Source organism: Ranitomeya imitator, chromosome 1, assembly GCF_032444005.1.
Source record: "Ranitomeya imitator isolate aRanImi1 chromosome 1, aRanImi1.pri, whole genome shotgun sequence".
Taxonomy (NCBI): domain Eukaryota; kingdom Metazoa; phylum Chordata; class Amphibia; order Anura; family Dendrobatidae; genus Ranitomeya; species Ranitomeya imitator.
The window spans coordinates 249670674-249692096 of NC_091282.1; the positions used below are offsets into that span (position 1 = coordinate 249670674).

General features: G+C 46.2%; 1 protein-coding gene and 1 long non-coding RNA gene across 2 annotated transcripts in view; one reads left to right on the plus strand and one right to left on the minus strand.

Annotated features, from left to right (window-relative positions):
* The window catches only part of KDM2B (lysine demethylase 2B), a 327868-nt gene that overhangs the window by 292397 nt on the left and 14048 nt on the right, over positions 1–21423 (minus strand). Inside the window, exons 3-4 of the mRNA XM_069755447.1 lie at positions 16207–16285; positions 9682–9728 (exon numbers count right to left, since the gene is read on the minus strand). Coding sequence (XP_069611548.1) covers positions 9682–9728; positions 16207–16285 — 126 coding nt within the window. The remainder of the gene's footprint in view (positions 1–9681; positions 9729–16206; positions 16286–21423) is intronic.
* LOC138667149 (uncharacterized) overlaps positions 13469–21423 on the plus strand; it is a 93927-nt gene continuing 85972 nt past the window's right edge. Inside the window, exon 1 of the long non-coding RNA XR_011318618.1 lies at positions 13469–13517. This is a non-coding gene — a long non-coding RNA (uncharacterized lncRNA). The remainder of the gene's footprint in view (positions 13518–21423) is intronic.

Below are 21423 nucleotides of genomic sequence, written 5' to 3' on the forward strand. Positions count from 1 at the left end.
GACGAGTTGCCGTTTTTATTGGTAACATTTTCGGGCACGTGACATTTTTTGATCGCTTTTTATTCCGATTTTTGTGAGGCAGAATGACCAAAAACCAGCTATTCATGAATTTCTTTTGGGGTAGGCGTTTATACCGTTCCGCGTTTGGTAAAATTGATAAAGCAGTTTTATTCTTCAGGTCAGTACGATTACAGCGATACCTCATTTATATCATTTTTTTATGTTTTGGTGCTTTTATGCGATAAAAACTATTTTATAGAAAAAATAATTATTTTTGCATCGCTTTATTCTCAGGACTATAACTTTTTTATTTTTTTGCTGATGATGCTGTATGGCGGCTCGTTTTTTGCGGGACAAGATGACGTTTTCAGCGGTCCCATGGTTATTTATATCCGTCTTTTTGATCGCGTGTTATTCCACTTTTTGTTTGGCGGTATGATAATAAAGCGTTTTTTTTGCCCTTTTTTTTTCCCTTACGGTGTTTACTGAAAGGGTTAACTAGTGGGCCAGTTTTATAGGTCAGGTCGTTACGGACGCGGCGAAACTAAATATGTGTACTTTTATTGTTTTGGTTTTTTTTATTGAGATAAAGAAATGTATTTATGGGAATAATTTTTTTTAGTTGGAAAAATTTTTTGTAAACTTTTTTACTTTGTCCCGGGGGGGGACATCACAGATCGTTGATCTGACAGTTTTCACAGCACTCTGTCAGATCAAGGATCTGACTTGCAGTACTGCAGGCTTACCAAGAGCCTGCTCTAAGCAGGCACTTGGTAAGCCACCTCCCTCCCTGCAGGACCCAGATGCCGCGGCCATTTTGGATCCGGGCTTGCTACAGGGAGGGAGGTAGGAGACCCTCGCAGCAACGCGATCACATTGCGTTGCTGCGGGGGTCTCAGGCAAGCACGCAGGGAGCCCCCTCCCTGCGCGATGCTTCCCTGCACCGCCGGCACACCGCGATCATGTTTGATCGCGGTGTGCCGGGGGTTAATGTGCCGGGGGCAGTCCGTGACGGCTCCTGGCACATAGTGACGGATGTCAGCTGCGATAGGCAGCTGACACCCGGCCGCGATCGGCCGCGCTCCCCCCGTGAGCGCGGCCGATCCACTATGACGTACTATCCCGTCGGTGGGCATACGGGCCCACTCCACCTCGACGGGATAGTCATATGTCAGAAAGGGGTTAAAAGGCGCAACCTGAACCCCTGATCTGAATATTATTGAAAATCTGTATCTAGACCTTAAAATAGCAGTGCATGCTGAACAACCCAGGAATCTCACATAACTGGAAGAATGGATTAAAATCCCTCAAACAAGAATTGAAAGACTCTTGGCTGGCTACAAAAAGCGTTTACAAGCCGTGATACTTTCAAAAGGGGGTGCTACTAGGTGCCATCCATAAACTTTTGCATCTGTCCATTTTCCCTTTTTTTATAAAAGATGGAAATATACTTTCAACTTGCTTAACTGTTCACAATAACTAATTTTGACCAGGGGTGCTCAAACGTAGCTTTGTTCAATCCTGGGTTAGGCTCGTAGTTGTACAAGTGGTGGAGCATCTGCTGTATTTTCGGTCTGCTTGAGCCTCTTGATATTTTATTGCTGTTGTCTTGGACCATTTTTAGGATGGATAGATCACCTCCATCCTATAAATGGTCTAAGACAACAGCAATAAAATATCAAGATGCTCCAAGCAGACCCAAAATACAGGAGATGCTCCACCACTTCTACAACTTCCTAGACTAATGAAGGAGTGAACCAAGCTGCAAAAGAACTCAATGATATACTCTACACTATGGCCAGATTGTCCTACCTTAAAGTCAACTATAAAAGGCCAAAAGAAAAAAACACCAATAGCTGGTTTGACAGAGAATGTAAAGCCTTATGGAAGACCCTGAAAACAGCCTCAAACAACAAACAAAGAGACCCCAACCATTCGGGTCTGAGGGATGCCTATGACACCATACAAAGGCAATACAAAACGATCCTCAAGAGAAAGAAGCAGTTACATCTCCACCAAACTTAACCAACTCCAAGACCCCCTCCAAAGCAACTCCTTCTGGGAACTATGGAACCACATGGGCACAAAAAGCAAGAAAAACAATATCCATATCCAAAATAGCAATATCTGGCTTCAGTACTTTAAAGACCTCTACAAAGACATTCCAAAGGAAGAACTAAACCAAGAACAGAAAAACATAACAGAAAAACTAAAGGCAATGAAATAAAGTCAAACATTTTCAAAACCCACTGAATATACCAATCACATTACAGGAAGATACAGAGAGAATCTCTTCCATAAAGTGTAGAAAAGCGAGTGGCCGGGATGGAATCCCAGCAAAAATGCTGAAATACAGCCCACCGGAAATACAGGCAACAAAAAACAGGATTTTTGGTTGCTTACCGTAAAATCTGTTTCTCGGAGCCTTCATTGGGGGACACAGGAACCATGGGTGTATGCTGCTGCCACTAGGAGGCTGACACTATGCAAATAAAAAAGTTAGCTCCTCCTCTGCAGTATACACCCTACCGACAGGAAGTAGGATATTCAGTTAGTGAGAAAGCAGTAGGAGAAGCAACGTGTAAAAGAGAACTATAATAATAATATAATAATAATAAACTTTATATATAGCGCCGACAAATTCCACGGCGCTCCACAGATTAACAGTTTCAAACACTCAAAGAGTGTTCAAAGAACACAAACGTAAATAGTAAACAGAGCTGTTCAACTTGGGAGGGAGCTGTGTCCCCCAATGAAGGCTCCGAGAAACAGATTTTACGGTAAGCAACCAAAAATCCGGTTTTCTCTATCGCCTTTCATTGGGGGACACAGGAACCATGGGACGTCCCAAAGCAGTCCCTGGGGTGGGGAAAACAGACTTCCATCAGGTCCGAGGACTCACCACTGCTGCCTGCAGGATCCTTCTGCCCAGGCTGGAGTCCGCCGTAGTTCGGCGAAACGTGTGGATGGAAGATCAGGTTGCCGCTTGCAAAGCCATCAGCGATAACCCCGTGGCATACCGCACTGGAAGCGCCGATTGCCCGGGTAGAGTGAGCCTTATCTCAGGAGGCACTCTTGTTCTTGACCCGGAAGCTTCCAAAATTGCCATTCTGATAGAGCGAGCAATAGTCGCCTTGGAAGCCGGCAAGCCTCTACGCACGCCATCAGGGATGGCGAAAAGAGAATCCATCTTTCGGAAAGCGGCTGTGCTAGCCAGGGAGATCCTCACTGCCCTGACGAGACCCAGCCTGTTCAACGATCACTCCAGAGTCGGAGCTGGACAAAAGGAAAGGTATAACGATGTCCTCGTTGAGGTGGAAAGATGAAAACCACCTCGAGAAAGGAAGGAAGGCAGAGGTCTGCGACCACCTTGTCCTGGATTAAAATCAAGAAAGGAGGTCGGCAAGAAATGGCCGCCAACTCAAAAATGCGGCGGATCGAAGAGATGGACCGGAGAAAAACCACCTTCCGAGATAGAACTGACAGGGAAAAACTCCCTGAGAGGCTCAAAAGGGGGAACCCCTAAGCACCACCAACCCAACCTTTAAATCCCATGAATCCAGAGGCCCTGTACGGGAGGGACAGCGTGGGCCACTCATTGAAGGGAGGTCTTAACCTGTGGCTGAGAAGATAACGTCTTCTTAAAGGGAAGAAGAGCGTAGGAACCTGGCCCTATAGGGAACTGAGAGCGAAGCCCGAATCCCGTCCTGCCTGAAGGAAAACCAAATGGAAGGCAGGGAAAAAGGACATAGCTGAAAAGCGGTTGGACTCGCAACAACGAAAGTAAGCCTACCAGGTGCGATAGTAGATCCTGAAAGAAGACGAAGGCATCCCAGCCTGGACTATAGAGTGACCCATCTGGGCCGAAAGGCCGGACGCTCTTAGAACTGTGGAGTTCACAGCCACGCCGTTAAACTGGGCGACCGATAATTCGGGTGAAAAATCGAACCCTGAGACAGCAGATCGGGTCCGCCTGGAAGACACCAGGGGTGTCCGCGAGAGGATTGACGATGTCTGCAATCTAGGACCTCCTGGGCCAATCCGGGACGATCAGAATGACCGGCACCCATCCAGCCTTGATCCTTTTTCGACAGCTTGGAAAGCAAGGGAAGGCATGGAAACCAATAGGGGAGCCCGAACTGCGAACGAGGAATGGCCAGAGCGTCAACCCCACTGTGAGAGAAACACGGGACCCTGAGCCGACCCGAGGGACCTCCTGTTCAATCGGGACGCCATGAGGACCACCTCTGGAGTCCCCCATAGAAAAGTAATCCGATAGGAAACCTCCTGAAGTACCATTCCCCTGCCGCGAAGCCCTCGCGGCCGAGGAAGTCGGCGGCCTAAATGTCCACGCCGGGGACATGCACTGCGGAGCTCACCAGGACTGTTGCCTCTGTCCAAAGGAGGATCCTGGAATCTCGGCCGAGGCCAGCGTACGCCGAGTCCACCGCTGGTGGTAGACATATGCCACAGCTGTGTCATTGTCTGTCTGGATTCGAATTGGCAGGCTGCTGAGAATCCTTACCCAGTGAAGGAAAGACAGAAAGATGATCCGGAACTCGAGGACATTGATCGGCAGAGGGTTCCTGCGCCGACCAACCACCCTGAAAGAACAGGAGACAAAGCCCCGCGCCTCCGCGAGCGGACAGGCGTCCGTCGTCGCCACCTGCCAGGGAACTGGAAGGAAGGATATGCTGTGAAGGATCTACTCTGGGATAAGAGAAGTGACCTCGGCCACAAGTCGAGGAACCATTTGACCTGGGAGAAAGCCGGATCGGACGATGCAGGGAGAAGACAGACCTGTCCCCTGCGATAAAATAGCCTGCTGAAGAAGTCTTGAAAGAAACGGGCGAAGGGAAAATTGCTTCCGATGTTGCAACCAAACCTCCTTAGGGTCTTTAAGGCCCATCGGAAAGGAGGGGAGCCGAGAACCCTGGAGCAAGCGAACTTCCTGACAAAGGAGGGATATCCTGTCCTCGGGAAGGAAGACTCTGGTCCGACAAGTGTCGAAGAACATGCCCGGAGATACGAGGCGCTGAACAAGACGGAACTTCTTCCTGTTGACGAGCCACCCGCAACGGTTAGAATGTCGGGAAAGATGGATAGACTTTCGGGAGCCTGAAACCGAAATTCCTGAGCCTCCATGAAAGTGATTACTGAACGAGGGAATATCATCCTGAAGTGTCTCCGACGAAACTTCCTGTTCAGCAAATGGAGATCCGGACTGGGACGAACCTTGTTGTCCTGTGTCAGTACAGAAAGATTCGAAGAGAAGCCTGTGAACCGTTCCTGTTCTGGGACGGGAACGTTTACCCCAGATTTAAGGAGGGAAACAATGGCCGTAAAGAAAACCCGGGACTAGAGCGGGGTCTCTTGGAGGTTGGGATTTGAAGAAAACGATCCCAGGACCGTGAAATGAAGAATTTGTATCTAGAGGATACAAGTGCCCTGGCCCACGCGCCCTCTACTGAGGAGACCCAGACGTCCCTGAGGAACAGGAGACGGTTGCCCAGCCTGAGAAACGGGCTGGGGTCTGGTCGTGGGTCATGCCTAGGTGGAACCTCCAGTCCTGGACCTGGAGAATCCACCTTAGGAGTAGCGGGCACGCCAGAAAAGAGTGAGTCGAAGAATACCTTCTTCTCTTAACGTGCCTGTGGCCTCTGCGAAGAGGAATCTGAGGCCGCAAAACTACGAAAAAAGTCAAAAAGACCGAAGTAGCCGCCTAAAGGGAAAGTAGGCGAGGTCTGGAGAAGGGGACTGGTGCCGCCAGTGGCGTCCTTAATAAATTTGGTCCAGCTTGGAACCGAAAGGACGTGAACCTTGAAAAGGCAGGCTCGTAAGGGACTTCTTTGATGACTCTTGAGCCAAACAGTGCGACAGCTGGCAACAACATTACTGGGCGCCTGTGCGGCAGAAGACGCGACGTCCAGGGAACAAAATATTCCCCGGCGTGAGTAATCTGGGTGGCAAGTTCCGCCAGCCGGCCTGATGGAGCTCCAGCTTGAATGCCTTAACGGAGTTGTTTAGCCCCTCGGATACAGACTTCGAAACCCAAATAGAAGTCAAGGCTGGGCATTGGGATGATTCGGCAGTTTTGAAAGCCAACTTCACGAAGGATTCCATGGTCCTATCGATGGAATCTTTCAGAGCCGCCCACCGGACAGCGTAAGGACTGTGTTGGTGGCAGGTCTAGCAGCCGACGGATCCACAGGGGGAGAGGTCGTTCTCTAACGCCTCTCATTCCGGTTGGCAATGAGATCCGGAGGAAAGAGATCTGGGACTCCAAGACGCTTGTCTCTTTGAGAACGTCTGGTCGAATTTGCTCTTTCTCTGGCCAGAAGCTCCTCGAATTCAGGATGAGGAGCAAATACCTTGGGAGGTAGATTAGACCGTCTAAACGAAACCGCCTGATCTGCGGGTTTCGTAGAGGAATCTTTGATGCCACAGGTCTGATTGGTCGCTCCAATGAGGCTTTGAACCATATCCCTCATGTTAGCGATTTGGTTCGAAACCGGCCCCAAATTATCCTTCGAAGGCGTATCATAGAAAGCCTCGCCTGACTCAGGGAAGGAGGCTGCAGAGGAGGACCGAGTGTCGAGATGGAGCGAGAAGAAGACTCAGACTGGCATTCCTGTCTGGACCTTTTGCAGCTAGCCTTGGAGGGCTCGGACGGAGCTTCCAGCGACCTGGTGGCTACTGCGGGGGTCTGCAGGGGTAACCGATCCAGCACGGACACCAGGGTTGAGACACCCGTGTTAGATTGGCCACCGATTGAAACAGAGAGGAGGCCCAGCCTGGGATGGGGGTATCACTCTCGGACGGATTGGCCGGGGGATCCTGGGCGGTAGGCACAATCGGGTTGCTGCAGGAGTAGGAAGACGAGAATGGCCCCCTTTTTGCCCGAGTGGTTAGGGGGCAGGGGGGGGTGGGGGCAGAGGGGAGTGTCAATCTGCAGAGCAGAGCTACTCACGGTAGACGAAAAACGGGATCCGGAGGACGCTGTTCGGCTTGATAGGATGGGCCTCCGGTAAGAAGTCGTCTTTTAGGCAGGAGGGTGATGTGGGCTCCTGCCGCAAATTGGACTCGATCTGCGGATGTGACCGCGGTATGGGCTCCTGAGATTGAGGTGCATGTAAAGGAGTCCCAAGATGGCGCCGGTGGGCGGAGAGAAGGCGGGCCGCAGTGAAAATGTCGAGCGGGAGAAAAGCCCGCCCGATGAGAGAAGAAAGGGGGCGGAGTCCAGCACCGGAAGTAGGCCCAGGCAAAAGCCGGGGCCTAAATTAGCGATCGGTGACCGGCATGGAAGGGCCGAAGCGGCAAACAGCGCGCCGCAGAAGGCGACAGGCGAGCGGCCGCCCACAGCGGCGGGTGCAGCGCAGCCGCAGGTTCAAAGCGGCGCGGCGGTCCGGCAAGCCGCCACGCCGAGGGAGGACGCACGGCGCTGCAAGCGGCCAGAGGGACGCAGCTGCAGGGGGCCCGACCAGCGACGCGGCGGCCGGCAAAGCCGCCGAAAAGAAAAGAATGGCCGCATACAGCGGCCGGAGCAGGGAAGCCACAGAGGGCCAAAGCGATGCGGCGGCCGGCAAAGCCGCCGCGCTGAAAGGAAATGAACGGCCGCACACAGCGGCCGGAGCAGGGGAGCCACCGAGGGCGCGCTGAAGCCGGGGCTGGGAAGCCCACAGGACCCGAGGCGGAAATGTCCCCCCTGAGCAAGGCCACGCAGACAGCGCGCCCGGACAAGAAGCGGCGCGGCGGTCCGCAAAGGCAGCCGCGCCAGAACAGGGGACAGGGAGGCCGCATCCACGGAAGTGGCGCGGCCGAAAAGAGATGCGACCCGCACCAGAAAACTCCCCAAATAGGAATCCCCTTTTTAGGATCCAGGGAAGCCACAGGGTGGGGAGGGAAAATACTCACCTAAACATCCCACGCCGGTACTAACCTGGAAGGTTTTAGACGTCCGTGGAGCTGGACGTCCTCATCTCCTCCGACCGACAGGCTCTGGTGGGCGAGTGGGTGGGGGACGGAGCCAGGACCGGACTTCTGAGCACGCTTGTGTGCTAGGATCTTGGTCCTGGAGAGGGATCTATGAGGATACGGGGTGGCAGTACACGCCGTACTCATAGTCCGCATAGTGGGACTACAGGTGTGACTGTTCACCCTGTATCCCTCCGGAAAAACCTGAAAAGAAACGACGCACATTGAGGTAGATAAGGGTCTAATGAAAGACCCGTGTCCACCTCCTACTGACACTAAGCTAAACTGAATATCCTACTTCCTGTCGGTAGGGTGTATACTGCAGAGGAGGAGCTAACTTTTTTATTTGCATAGTGTCAGCCTCCTAGTGGCAGCAGCATACACCCATGGTTCCTGTGTCCCCCAATGAAAGGCGATAGAGAAAACTGTTCAATATTGTGCTGAGTGCTGGCTACTTCCCTCGTACCTGGAGCTAAGGTCTAATCACATCCATTCACAAGAGTGGGGACAGGTACGTCCTGGTCAACTACAGAGGGATATGTGTCAGCAGCAACCTGGGGAAACTGTTCAACAGCATCCTGAACAAAAGGATCCTTAATTTCCTTACCGAGCATAACATCCTCAGCAAAAGCCAAGCACATCTACACCCTGCAAAGCGTCATTCAGAGCCATGTCTACAATACAAAGCATGGGAAGATGTACACTTGTTTTTTGGATTATAGAAAGGCTTTTGAGACTCAGTGTGGCACCCGGACCTGTTACTGAAACTGCTGGAGAGCGGAATAGGAGCAGAGACTTATGGTGTCATGAAAAGCTCCTACACCAAGAACCGCTGCAGCATGAATGTGAACGGTAGAAGAACGGCTGTTATCCAGCAGATCCATGGAGCCAGACAAGGCTGCACCCCAAGTCCAATGTTCTTCAATATTTACATCAATGACCTAGCCACTGCTCTGGAATCTTCCACGGCACCAGGTCTCACACTCCATGAAACAAATTTATATAATTTATACAATGTGATTTTCTGGATTTTATTTCTGATATTCTATCTCTCAATGTTAAGATTAACCTACCCTTAAAATTATAGACTGTTCATGTCTTTGTCAGTAGGCAAACTTACAAAATCAGCAAGGGATCAAATACTTATTTCCCCCACTGTATATAATATTGATAGCAGATTAAGAAAGGTTTAGAGTTTTTAATATCCAGGTATTTTTCTGGCGTACAACAAAGGTTCTATATCCTATTTACGTTACCTGTAAGCACTTGCCTCTAGTTCAAGGGGTTAGAAATAAACGGAATTTGATATAATTTTAAGGGTTCCTTCGTACCAGTATCTGAAATCTACACCAGCTTGTGGCTATTTATAAGACTTTCTGGAGTAAACTATAGCGAATCCTTTCGGGTTACTACCCATACCTCTTCAATGTAAAATAATCCAGCACAAAAAAAGAAAAAGTTAAAGAGACAGGGATGGCGTAGGAGGATACAGGAGGTCGTCAATACTAGAAGTACTGGTGACACATCAGCAATATGCGCATTAGTGCTTTCATAATATACAAGTTGATCACATTGGTCTCCATAAGCGTTAAAACATCCAGTGTAGTCAAATTAGGCATGTCATGGAGCAGGATCATATTTCACATATCTAAATCAATAATTAAAGTCTTTACAAGCCACAAGGATAAACAAAAAGAACCAACTTACCCACCAGTAGTTTCACATCTCTTACAGTGAAATCATGTTCTGGCATCCTACAATCAGAAACAGAATATATTTCATACTGAACATATAATGAAGATAGCTGTATGTGTTTCGTCATATAGGGTGGTTATGTACCGTATTAGTGTAAGTTAATGTATGGCAGTCAAAGTATGCATCAAAAGCTGTTTGATCTATAAACAAATAGGACTCATCGGGTTCAAAACTATTTTGAATATTTAGCTGAACTAAAGGAGCAGGGAACTTCTGACTAGATTACAATCAAATGGATAAAATGGTAAAAATACACACACACACACATACAGACCAAAAGTTTGGACACACCTTCTCATTTAAAGATTTTTCTGTATTTTCATGACTATGAAAATTGTAAATTCACATTAAAGGCATCAAAACTATGAATTAACACGTGGAATTATATACGTAACAAAAAAGTGTGAAACAACTGAAAATATGTCTTATATTCTAGGTTCTTCAAAGTAGCCATCTTTTGCTTTGATGATTGCTTTGCACACTCTTGGCATTCTCTTGATGAGCTTCAAGATGTAGTCACCGGAAATGGTCTTCCAATAATCTTGAAGGAGTTCCCAGAGATGCTTAGCACTTGTTGGCCCTTTTGCCTTCACTCTGCGGTCCAGCTCACCCCAAACCATCTCGATTGGGTTCAGGTCTGGTGACTGGAGGCCAGGTCATCTGGCGTAGCACCCCATCACTCTCCTTCTGGGTCAAATAGCCCTTAAACAGCCTGGAGATGTGTTTGGGGTCATTGTCCTGTTGAAAAATAAATGATGGTCCAACTAAACGCAAACCGGATGGAATAGCATGCCGCTGCAAGATGCTGTGGTAGCCATGATGGTTCAGTATGCCTTCAATTTTGAATAAATCCCCAAAAGTGTCACCAGCAAAGCACCCCCACACCATCATACCTCCTCCTCCATGCTTCACGGTGGGAACCAGGCATGTAGAGCCCATCCGTTCACCTTTTCTGTGTCGCACAAAGACACAGTGGTTGGAACCAAAGATCTCAAATTTGGACTCATCAGACCAAAGCACAGATTTCCACTGGTCTAATGTCCATTCCTTGTGTTCTTTAGCCCAAACAAGTCTCTTCTGCTTGTTGCTTGTCCTTAGCAGTGGTTATCTAGCAGCTATTTTACCATGAAGGCCTGCTGCACAAAGTCTCCTCTTAACAGTTGTTGTAGAGATGTGTCTGCTGCTAGAACTCTGTGTGGCATTGACCTGGCTTCTAATCTGAGCTGCTGTTAACCTGCAATTTCTGAGGCTGGTGACTCGGATAAACTTATCCTCAGAAGCAGAGGTGACTCTTGGTCTTCCTTTCCTGGGGCGGTCCTCATGTGAGCCAGTTTCTTTGTAGCGCTTGATGGTTTTTGCAACTGCACTTCGGGACACTTTCATAGTGTTTCCAATTTTTCGGACTGACTGACCTTCATTTCTTAAAGTAATGATGGCCACTCGTTTTTCTTTACTTAGCCGATTTTTTCTTGCCATAATACAAATTCTAACAGTCTATTCAGTAGGACTATCAGCTGTGTATCCACCAGACTTCTGCTCAACACAACTGATGGTCCCAACCCCATTTATAAGGCCGGGACCACACATGCGAAAAAAAATACGTCAGAGTCTCGCATGGTAATCCCCGGCCCTGCCGCCTGCACTCCGGAGCGGAGCGTGCGGCCGCATAGCAATACATGGAGCTGCACGCTCCGCTCCTGAGTATCGGGTGCAAGGTCGAGGATTACTATGCGAGACTCGGACGTATTTCTCGCATGTGTGATCCCGGCCTCAGGCAACAAATCCCACTTATTAAACCTGACAGGGCACACTTGTGAAGTGAAAACCATTTTCAGTGACTACCTCTTGAAGCTCATCAAGAGAATTTCAAGAGTGTGCAAAGCAGTCATCAAAGCAAAAGGTGGCTACTTTGAAGAACCTAGAATATGAGACATATTTTTAATAGTTTCACACTTTTTTGTTAAGTATATAATTCCACGTGTTAATTCATAGTTTTGATGCCTTCAGTGTGAATTTACAATTTTCAGTCATGAAAATACAAAAAAAATCTTTAAATGAAAAGGTGTAGCCAAACTTTTGGTCTGTACTGTATACATATACACACATATACATATATATATACACACACACACACACACACACACTGTACTTCAGTTCTAAAGTCTGCCATACGATACACTAATGCTTCCGGAGGTCTATTCATGATGATTTTGTCATCATTTTTTAGTGATTGAAGAAGAAAAAAAAAGGGGGGGGGGGGGGGTTGTCAGAGAATGTGATAAAAAAATATATATATATAGCCAACGTCACTCATTTCATGCTGCAACACATCCTAGTGACGTGTCAGAATGGCTTGAAACAAGTGATAAATGAACGTGCTCGGATAACGTGTTATCCGAGTATCTTGGGCGTGCTCGGATAATATATTAAAGTCCCTGATACTGTATGTTTTGCGGCGGTAGACAGCCACAACATATGCGGGGATTGCCAAACAAACAGGCAATCCCTGCATGTGTTGCAGCTGTCTACCGCAGCAAAACATGCAGCTGTAGGGACCCGAATATATTATCCAAGCACGCCCAAGACACTTGGTTAACACCTGAGAATGCTCAGGTAACACGTTATCTAAGCAAGTTCGCTCATCACTAGTTGTAACCTTAAGAAGCACTGCTCAAGACATGTGTCTCAAATGTCAGAAGAGCGTTATTGTGGACAGACATACCTGATCTACTCACAGCCAGGGAGCAGTGTTGTAGCAAGAAAAAAAAAATCCTCGGATGACTGAGCAAAGAGGGCTTTCTTCTCCAGCTTCATACTGTAACGTGCTCATCTGAAAACCCATTTTGCTGAGTCAATCTGACAGCTTTACAGCAGGTATACAGCTTTTAAAACACTGATTTTTTTAAAGCATCTGTCCCCATCTTTGAATCAATGCTACGTTCTGCTGGAGTGCCATAGCCAAGTATATTCTCTTTTTTTCTACTACGTACATACATATATTGTTTGTTGAACAGTCTGGAACTCCTTTCGAGAAAGGCTGGCATGCCAGAAGACGAAAGGCATCAGAACTTACCACTTTTACCTGTACCTCGGTAACACTGTGTGATACGCTGATAAAAACTATTTAAAGCAAAGAACCCCCTTGAGGCCGGCGTCACACTCAGCGTATAAAAATACGGTCCGTAATTTACGGCCGTAATACGCAGAAAAGTCCCCAAAATAGTGGTCTGTATCTCATCCGTAGGCAGGGTGTGTCAGCGTATTTTGCGCATGGCATCCTCCGTATGTAATCCGTACTGCGAGATTTTCTCGCTTTATTTATTTATTTTTTTTTTTTTCCATCCAGCGCGAGATAGCAAAAGCCAGCAATGAATTACCGGCATTGAAGCTATCTCCTTCCTAAACCCGGCATGATATGAGACATGGTTTACATACAGTAAACCATCTCATATCCCATTTTTTTTTGCATAATCCACACTACTGATGCTAGTAGTGTGTATCTGCAAAATTTGGGCTGTCTAGCTATTAAAGGGTTAAATGGCAGATAAAAATTGGCGTGGGCTCCCGCGCAATTTTCTCTGCTAGAGTAGTAAAGCCAGTGACTGAGGGCAGATTTAATATCCTCAGTCCATGGTTATTTGCCAAACCCCCCCCCCCCCCCCCGGCTAAAAACATCTGCCCCCATTTGGAAGATGCGCCTATTCTGGTACTTGGCCACTCTCTTCCCATTCCCGTGTAGCGGTGGGATATGGGGTAATGAAGGGTTAATGTCACCTTGCTATTGTAAGGTGACATTAAGCCAGATTAATAATGGAGAGGCGTCAATTATGACACCTATCCATTATTAATCCATTAGCATGAAATCGTTAAAAAAAAACACACACAATATTGCAAAGTATTTTATTGAAATAAACACACAGGTTGTTGTAATATTTTATTCCTCTCTCAATCCACCTGAAGACCCTCGACATGTAACAAATTAAAAATAATAAACCAACAATATCTCATACCTTCCGTCGATATGTCCCACGATGTAAATCCATCTGAAGGGGTTAAATTATTTTACAGGCAGGAGCTCTGCTATAATGCAGCTGTGCTGATGCCTGTAAAACCCCGGGGAATGAATGGAATGTACGTCAATGACCTGTAGTTGCCTTCATTCGCGGTGATGCGCCCTCTGCTGGATGTCCTCATATGACCTCGAGGCTGGGAAAATATTCAGAAAAGTTCCCACGCTCGAGGTCATATTAGGACATCCAGCAGAGGGAGCATCACCGCGAATGAAGGGAACTACAAGTCATTGACCTACTTTCCATTCATTCGCTGGGGTTTTACTGGCATGAGCACAGCTGCATTAGCAGAGCTCCTGCCTGTAAAATAATTTAACCCCTTCAGATGGATTTACATCGTGGGACATATCGACGGAAGGCATGAGATATTGTTAGTTTATTATTTTTAATTTGTTACAGGTCGAGGGTCTTCAGGTGGATTGAGAGTGGAATAAAATATTACTACAACAACCTGTGTGTTTATTTCAATAAAATACTTTGCAATATTGTGTGTATTTTTTTAACCATTTCATGCTATTGGATTAATAATGGCCAGGTGTCATAATTGACGCCTCTCCATTATTAATCTGGCTTAATGTCACCTTACAATAGCAAGGTGACATTAACCCTTCATTACCCCATATCCCACCGCTACACTGGAATGGGAAGAGAGTGGCCAAGTGCCAGAATAGGCGCATCTTCCAGATGTGCCTTTTCTGGGGTGGCTGGGGGCAGATGTTTTTAGCCAGGGGGGGGGCCAATAACCATGGACCCTCTCCAGGCTATTAATATCTGCCCTCAGTCACTGGCTTTACTACTCTGGTGGAGAAAATTGCGCGGGAGCCCACACCAATTTTTTCTGCTATTTAACCCTTTAATTTAATAGCTAGACAGCCCAAATTTTGCGCATACACACTACTAACTTTAGTAGTGTGGAATATGCAAAAAAAATGGGGATATGAGATGCTTTACTGTATGTAAACCATGCCTCATATCGTGTTAGGTTTAGGAAGGAGAAAGCAAAAGCCGGCAATTGAATTACCAGCTTTTAAGCTATCTACTGAATTGCCGGCTTTTCTCTCAAACACCGCTGCGTATTTCTCGCAAGTCACACTGCTGGTCCGTGTGTAATCCGTATTTTTCTCGCCCCCATAGACTTTCATTGGTGTATTTTTTTGCGCAATACGGTGACAAACACAGCATGCTGCGATTTTCTACGGCCGTAGAAGACCGTATAATACAGATCAGTAAAATACGGCTGATAGGAGCTGGGGCATAGAGAAGCATTGTACCGTATGCAATCCGTATTTTCAGCACCTCTCTTACGTCCATAAAACACAGTGGTGTGACGCCGGCCGATAGGTAACGCTACTTTGTATAATAATTTATTGAAAGGTATCATAAGAGTAGCAGTCTTTTTCCCATTTTTTTTTATTTTATATATGTTCACAGCATGGCAAAGAGATTGACGGAGCATGAAGCAGAAATGAAGTTAGAGCGGAAAAAAAAAAGTCATGCTCAGTCTGTCGAGAGGTTTCGCTCTATTTTCCCGGTCACCTCTGTTCCGCGGCTGAGTGAGGTCAGTTATGTTTGCTAAAAGATGCTGCTCCTCTGATAGTTGAGACACACTGTTTCGAAGTGTTTTCTTTAAGCTGCATCATGTCCTAAGAGGTAACTAGGATGGGATGCAGCTTAAAATATGTGACAGCGGACATTTTTTAGAACATTCTCCAAGAATAATCTTAAAGGGGGAAATAAGAGATTTGCAAGTGTTTTTTTGTTTGCCAACCAGGAAATGTGTTATGTTGAAAACATGTTCATATGGTCTGGTTGCTGAAGAAGGGAAAGGAAGAAATGGGCTTTAATCCCGTCCAGGTTTTGGAAAGCCTAGGCATTCATACATATGCCTCCCTACTTTAAAGAGGTGAGTGTAAGTCCCCACCAATCAATTCTAAATTTTAACGTTTTGTGAAGTCAAAAATGGGAAACAAAATTAGGCTTTAGTTACATAAGAAAAAAAAAATAGTCCTGCAGAACTATTTGGAAAACTGCACCAAAAGCTGTATATTTGAAAATCCAAAAAGGGAAGGTCTAAAAAAAATTACAGTACTTGCTTTTCTATTATGGGAATAAATTTGCCATTTTTAGCCTTCAGAATAACCTTTATATAGCAATGTGCATAAAACCTAAAATATTAAGGAGCTCCCAACCTGGCCATGAATAAGTTCCATCACTAGAATGTACTACACAAATATGTCAAGATATAAGAAACACTTTCTGGCTCTGGTTTACATGTTTAGTACGTGCTAAAGCATGAAGGTATTCAATTACCGTAAATGCCTTGATGAATTTTGGGTGTGCCAGAGCTGAGGGCAAGTTTTTCAAATCCTATTACAAGAATAGTATGAAAAAAAATGCATGCACTTACTTAATGCCCAATCCTTCCTTAGTGTGAAAAAGAAGAGGGACTTTGAGGGCTTCTCTCTGAGCATATGCATAGGTAAAATCTGTAATAAAAAAGCACTGGTAAATCTCACTGTAAACTTTAGGTCATGAAATCTTTATTTTACATAGACCAAGTCTAAAACCAAGGACAGGTAGATTTAGTTAAAGGGGAATTTCATCTCATACAATAATGGCATAAGGGCTTTGATATACTGTCACTTTATGATAGCTAGGATGAAGGTAATCTAAGAGTTTCGATAGCAAAGAAGGATGAAGAGGGACACAAAGCTAACCTCTGTAGCATTGGCCAAAAATCAATGCAGTAAACTACAGACAGTAGTGATGAGCGAGTGTAGTCGTTGCTTGGGTTTTCCCGAGCACGCTCGGTTGACCTCCGAGTATTTATGACTGCTCGGAGATTTTGTTTTTGTTGACGCAGCTGTATGATTTACGGCTGATAGCCAGCCTGTGTACATGTGGGGGTTGCCTGGTTGCTAGGTAATCCCCACATGTATTCAAGCTGTCTATCAGCTGTAAATCAAGCAGCTGAGGCAAGGAAAATGAAGTCTCTGAGCAGTTACAAATACTCGGAGACCACGCTCGGGAAAACCCGAGCAACGAGTACACTCGCTCATCTCTAGCAGACAGCCCTGCACTGCCATCAAATTTGTATGCTATTAATAAATTGCAATCATATTATATAGCACTGTGTACTTACAATTGCTCATTTTGCCTATTGAGCCAATTCTTCTCTTTTTCATTAGGTTTATAGCATCACAATTAAAAATGGACTAGCTAAATCATTCTAAGCTCTGCGTAGAAACAGGAGGTTTATTTTCCCTGTATGAGTCATAAGGCCAAGTTCCCATGGTCAGTAATCGGCAGCAATTTGGACGCAGCACATATCCGCTGCGTCCAAAGCTCTGCATTAGATACCGCATGTGTTCATTGAACCATGCGGAATCACTGCATCCAATACATTGTATGGGTGATATTTATCTTGCAGAGACTCGCGTCTCTAAGATAAATTGACATGCTGAGGTCTGGAAAGACGCGTCGCATGTCCGTGTCTGCAGGTGATCCACGGATTTCTTGAAATCCCATCCACTATGCTGTAACATCTGGACGCTGCGGGTTGGACACTGCAGAAGTACGCAGTGTCCAACCTGCAGCGTTTACTGACCGTGGGAACATACCCCAAGTCAATGGAAAAGTAAATGGCAGGGGTGGAGCAGCTGGGTCAGGGGATCAAGAGGGGGAATGATAAATGCAGGGACAAGAGATTTCCTGTTACTACATAGAGCACAGAAAAGGGAAAAATTAGGGGATTAGGAAAACAAAATGAGCAATTGTAAGTACACAATGTGATGACCGCAATATATTAAGATGATAAAAACTTTGATGGGAGTAGTACTATAACCCCTTAACCTCCAAGGGTGGTTTGCACGTTAATGACCGGGCCAATTTTTACAATTCTGACCACTGTCCCTTTATGAGGTTATAACTCTGGAACGCTTCAACAGATCCTGATGATTCTGACATTGTTTTCTCGTGACATATTGTACTTCATGATAATGGTAAAATTTCTTTGATATTACCTGCGTTTGTGAAAAAAAAAGGAAATTTGGCGAAAATTTTCACAATTTTCCAACTTTGAATTTTCATGCCCTTAAATCAAAGCAATATGTCACATAAAATACTTACGGTAATAAGTAAAATTTCCCACATGTCTACTTTACATCAGCACAATTTTGGAACCAACATTTTTTTGTTAGGGAGTTAAGGGTTAAAAGTTGACCAGGTATTTCTCATTTTTACACACCACCATTTTTTTTAGGGACCACATCACATTTGAAGTCACTTTGAGGGGTCTATATGATAGAAAATACCCAAGTGTGACACCATTCTAAAAACTGCACATCTCAAGGTGCTCAAAACCACATTCAAGAAGTTTATTAACCCTTCATGTGTTTCACAGGAATTTTTGGAATGCTTAAAAAAAAAAATGAACATTTAACTTTTTTTTCACAAAAAAATTTACTTCAGCTCCAATTTATTTTATTTTACAAAGGGTAACAGGAGAAATTGGACCCCAAAAGTTGTTGTAAAATTTGTCCTGAGTACGCTCATACCTCATATGTGGGGGTAAACCACTGTTTGGGCGCATGGCAGAACTCGGAAGGGAAGGAGTGCCATTTGACTTTTCAATGCAAAATTGACTGGAATTGAGATGGGACACCATGTCACGTTTGGAGAGCCCCTGATGTGCCTAAACATTGAAACCCCCCAAAATTAACACCATTTTGGAAAGTAGACCCCCTAAGGAACTTATCTAGATGTGTTGTGAAAATTTTGAACCTTCAAGTGTTTCACTACATTTTATAACGCAGAGCCGTGAAAAATTTTTTTTTTTCCATAAAAATTATTTTTTAGCCCCCAGTTTTGTATTTTCCCAAGGGTAACAGGAGAAATTGGACCCCAAAAGTTGTTGTCCAATTTGTCCTGAGTACGCTGATACCCCATATGTTGGGGTAAACCCCTGTTTGGGCGCACAGGAGAGCTCAGAAGGGAAGGAGCACTGTTTTACTTTTTCAACGCAAAATTGTCTGGAATTGAGATCAGATGCCATGTCGCGTTTGGAGAAACGCTGCAAATCTGCCCAAAAGAACTGACATGGTCCATTTTTTAACCCCTTCCCGACCTGTGACACAGCGTATGCGTCATGAAAGTCGGTGCCAATCCGACCTGTGACGCATATGCTGTGTCACAGAATGATCGCGTCCCTGCAGATCCGGTGAAAGGGTTAACTCCAATTACACCCGGTCTGCAGGGACAGGGGGAGTGGTAGTTTAGCCCAGGGGGGGTGGCTTTGCCCCCCCGTGGCTACGATCGCTCTGATTGGCTGTTGAAAGTGAAACTGCCAATCAGAGCGATTTGTAATATTTCACCTATTATAACTGGTGAAATATTACAATCCAGCCATGGCCGATGCTGCAATATCATCGGCCATGGCTGGAAACATTGATGTGCCCCCACTCCACCCCACCGATCGCCCCCCCAAGCCACCGATCTGTCTTTTACACAGCTCCGCTCCCCTCCGTCCTTCTGTCCGCTCCCCCATGTGCTCTTGTCCGCTCACCCCCGTGCTCCGCTCACCCCCCTTGCACTCCGATCCACCCCCCCTTCACTCCAATCCACCCCCCGGTGCTCCAATCCACCCCTCCCCCCCCATGCTCCGATCCACCCCCCCGTGCTCCGATCCACCCCCCCTGCTCCGATCCACCCCCCCGTGCTCCCCCCACCCCATCATACTTACCGAGCCTCCCGTGGTCCGTCCGTCTTCTTTCCTGGGCGCTGCCATCTTCCAAAATGGCGGGCGCATGCGCAGTGTGCCCACCAAATCTGCCGGCCGGAAGATTCGTTTCAAGTGCATTTTGATCACTGTGATAAAACCTATCACAGTGATCAAAATAAAAAAAATACTGAATGACCCCCCCCCCCCCTTGCCACCCCCATAGGTAGGGACAATAATAAAATAAAGAATTTTTTTTTTTTCTTCCACTAAGGTTGGGGTAAGAACTAAGGTTAGGGTTAGGGCTAGGATTAGAACTAGGGTTAGGGTTTCGGTATGTGCACACGTATTCTGGTCCTCTGCGGATTTTTCTGGAGCGGATTTGATAAATCCGCAGTGCTAAACCGCTGCGGATTTATGGCAGATTTACCGCGGTTTTTCTGCGCATTTCACTGCAGTTTTACAACTGCGATTTTCTATTGGAGCATTTGTAAAACCGCTGTGGAATCCGCAGAAAGAAGCGACATGCTGCGGAATGTAAACCGCTGCGTTTCCGTGCAGTTTTTCTGCAGCATGTGTACAGCGATTTTTGTTTTCCCATAGGTTTACATTGAACTGTAAACTCAGCGTTTTCCGCAGCGTGTGCACATACCTTTCGAATTAGGCTATGTGCACACGGTGCGGATTCGCAGCAGTGTTCCATTAGGTTTACAGTATCATGTAAACCTATGGAAAACCAAATCCACTGTGCCCATGGTGCGGAAAATACCACGCGGAAACGCTGCATTGTATTTTCCGCAGCATGACAATTCTTTGTGCGGATTCCGCAGCGTTTTACACCTGTTCCTCAATAAGAATCCGCAGGTGAAATCCGCACAAAAAACACTGGAAATCCACGGTAAATCCGCAGGTAAAACGCAGTGCCTTTTACCCACGGATTTTTCAAAAATGATGCTGAAAAATCTCACACGAATCCGCAACGTGGGCACATAGTCTTAGGGTTAGCGTTGGAATTAGGGTTGTGGTTAGGGTTAGGGGTGTGTTGGAGTTAGAATTGAGGGGTTTCCACTGTTTAGGCACGTCAGGGGTCTCCAAACGCAACATGGCGCCACCATTGATTCCAGCCAATCTTGTATTCAAAAAGTCAAATGGTGCTCCCTCACTTCCGAGCCCCGACGTGTGCCCAAACAGTGGTTTACCCCCACATATGGGGTACCATCATACTCAGGACAAACTGCGCAACAATTATTGGGGTCCAATTTCTCCTGTTACCCTTGTGAAAATAAAAAAATGCTTGCTAAAACATCATTTTTGAGGAAAGAAAAATGATTTTTTATTTTCACGGCTCTGCGTTGTAAACGTCTGTGAAGCACTTGGGGGTTCAAAGTGCTCACCACATATCTAGATACGTTCCTTGGGGAGTCTAGTTTCTAAAATGGGGTCACTTGTGGGGGGTTTCTACTGTTTAGGCACACCAGGGGCTCTGCAAACGCAACGTGACACCCGCAGACCATTCCATCAAAGTCTGCATTTCAAAAGTCACTACTTCCCTTCTGAGCCCCGACGTGTGCCCAAACAGTGGTTTACCCCCACACATGGGGTATCAGCGTACTCAGGAGAAACTGGACAACAACTTTTGGGGTCCAATTTCTCTTGTAACCCTTGGGAAAATAAAAAATTCTGGGCTAAATAATTATTTTTGAGGAAAGAAAACGTATTTATTACTTTCACGGCTCTGCGTTATAAACTTCTGTGAAGCACTTGGGGGTTCAAAGTGCTCACCACACATCTAGATAAGTTCCTTTCGGGGTCTAGTTTCCAAAATGGGGTCACTTGTGGGGGGTTTCTACTGTTTAGCCACATCAAGGGCTCTGCAAACGCAACGTGATGCTCGCAGAGCATTCCATC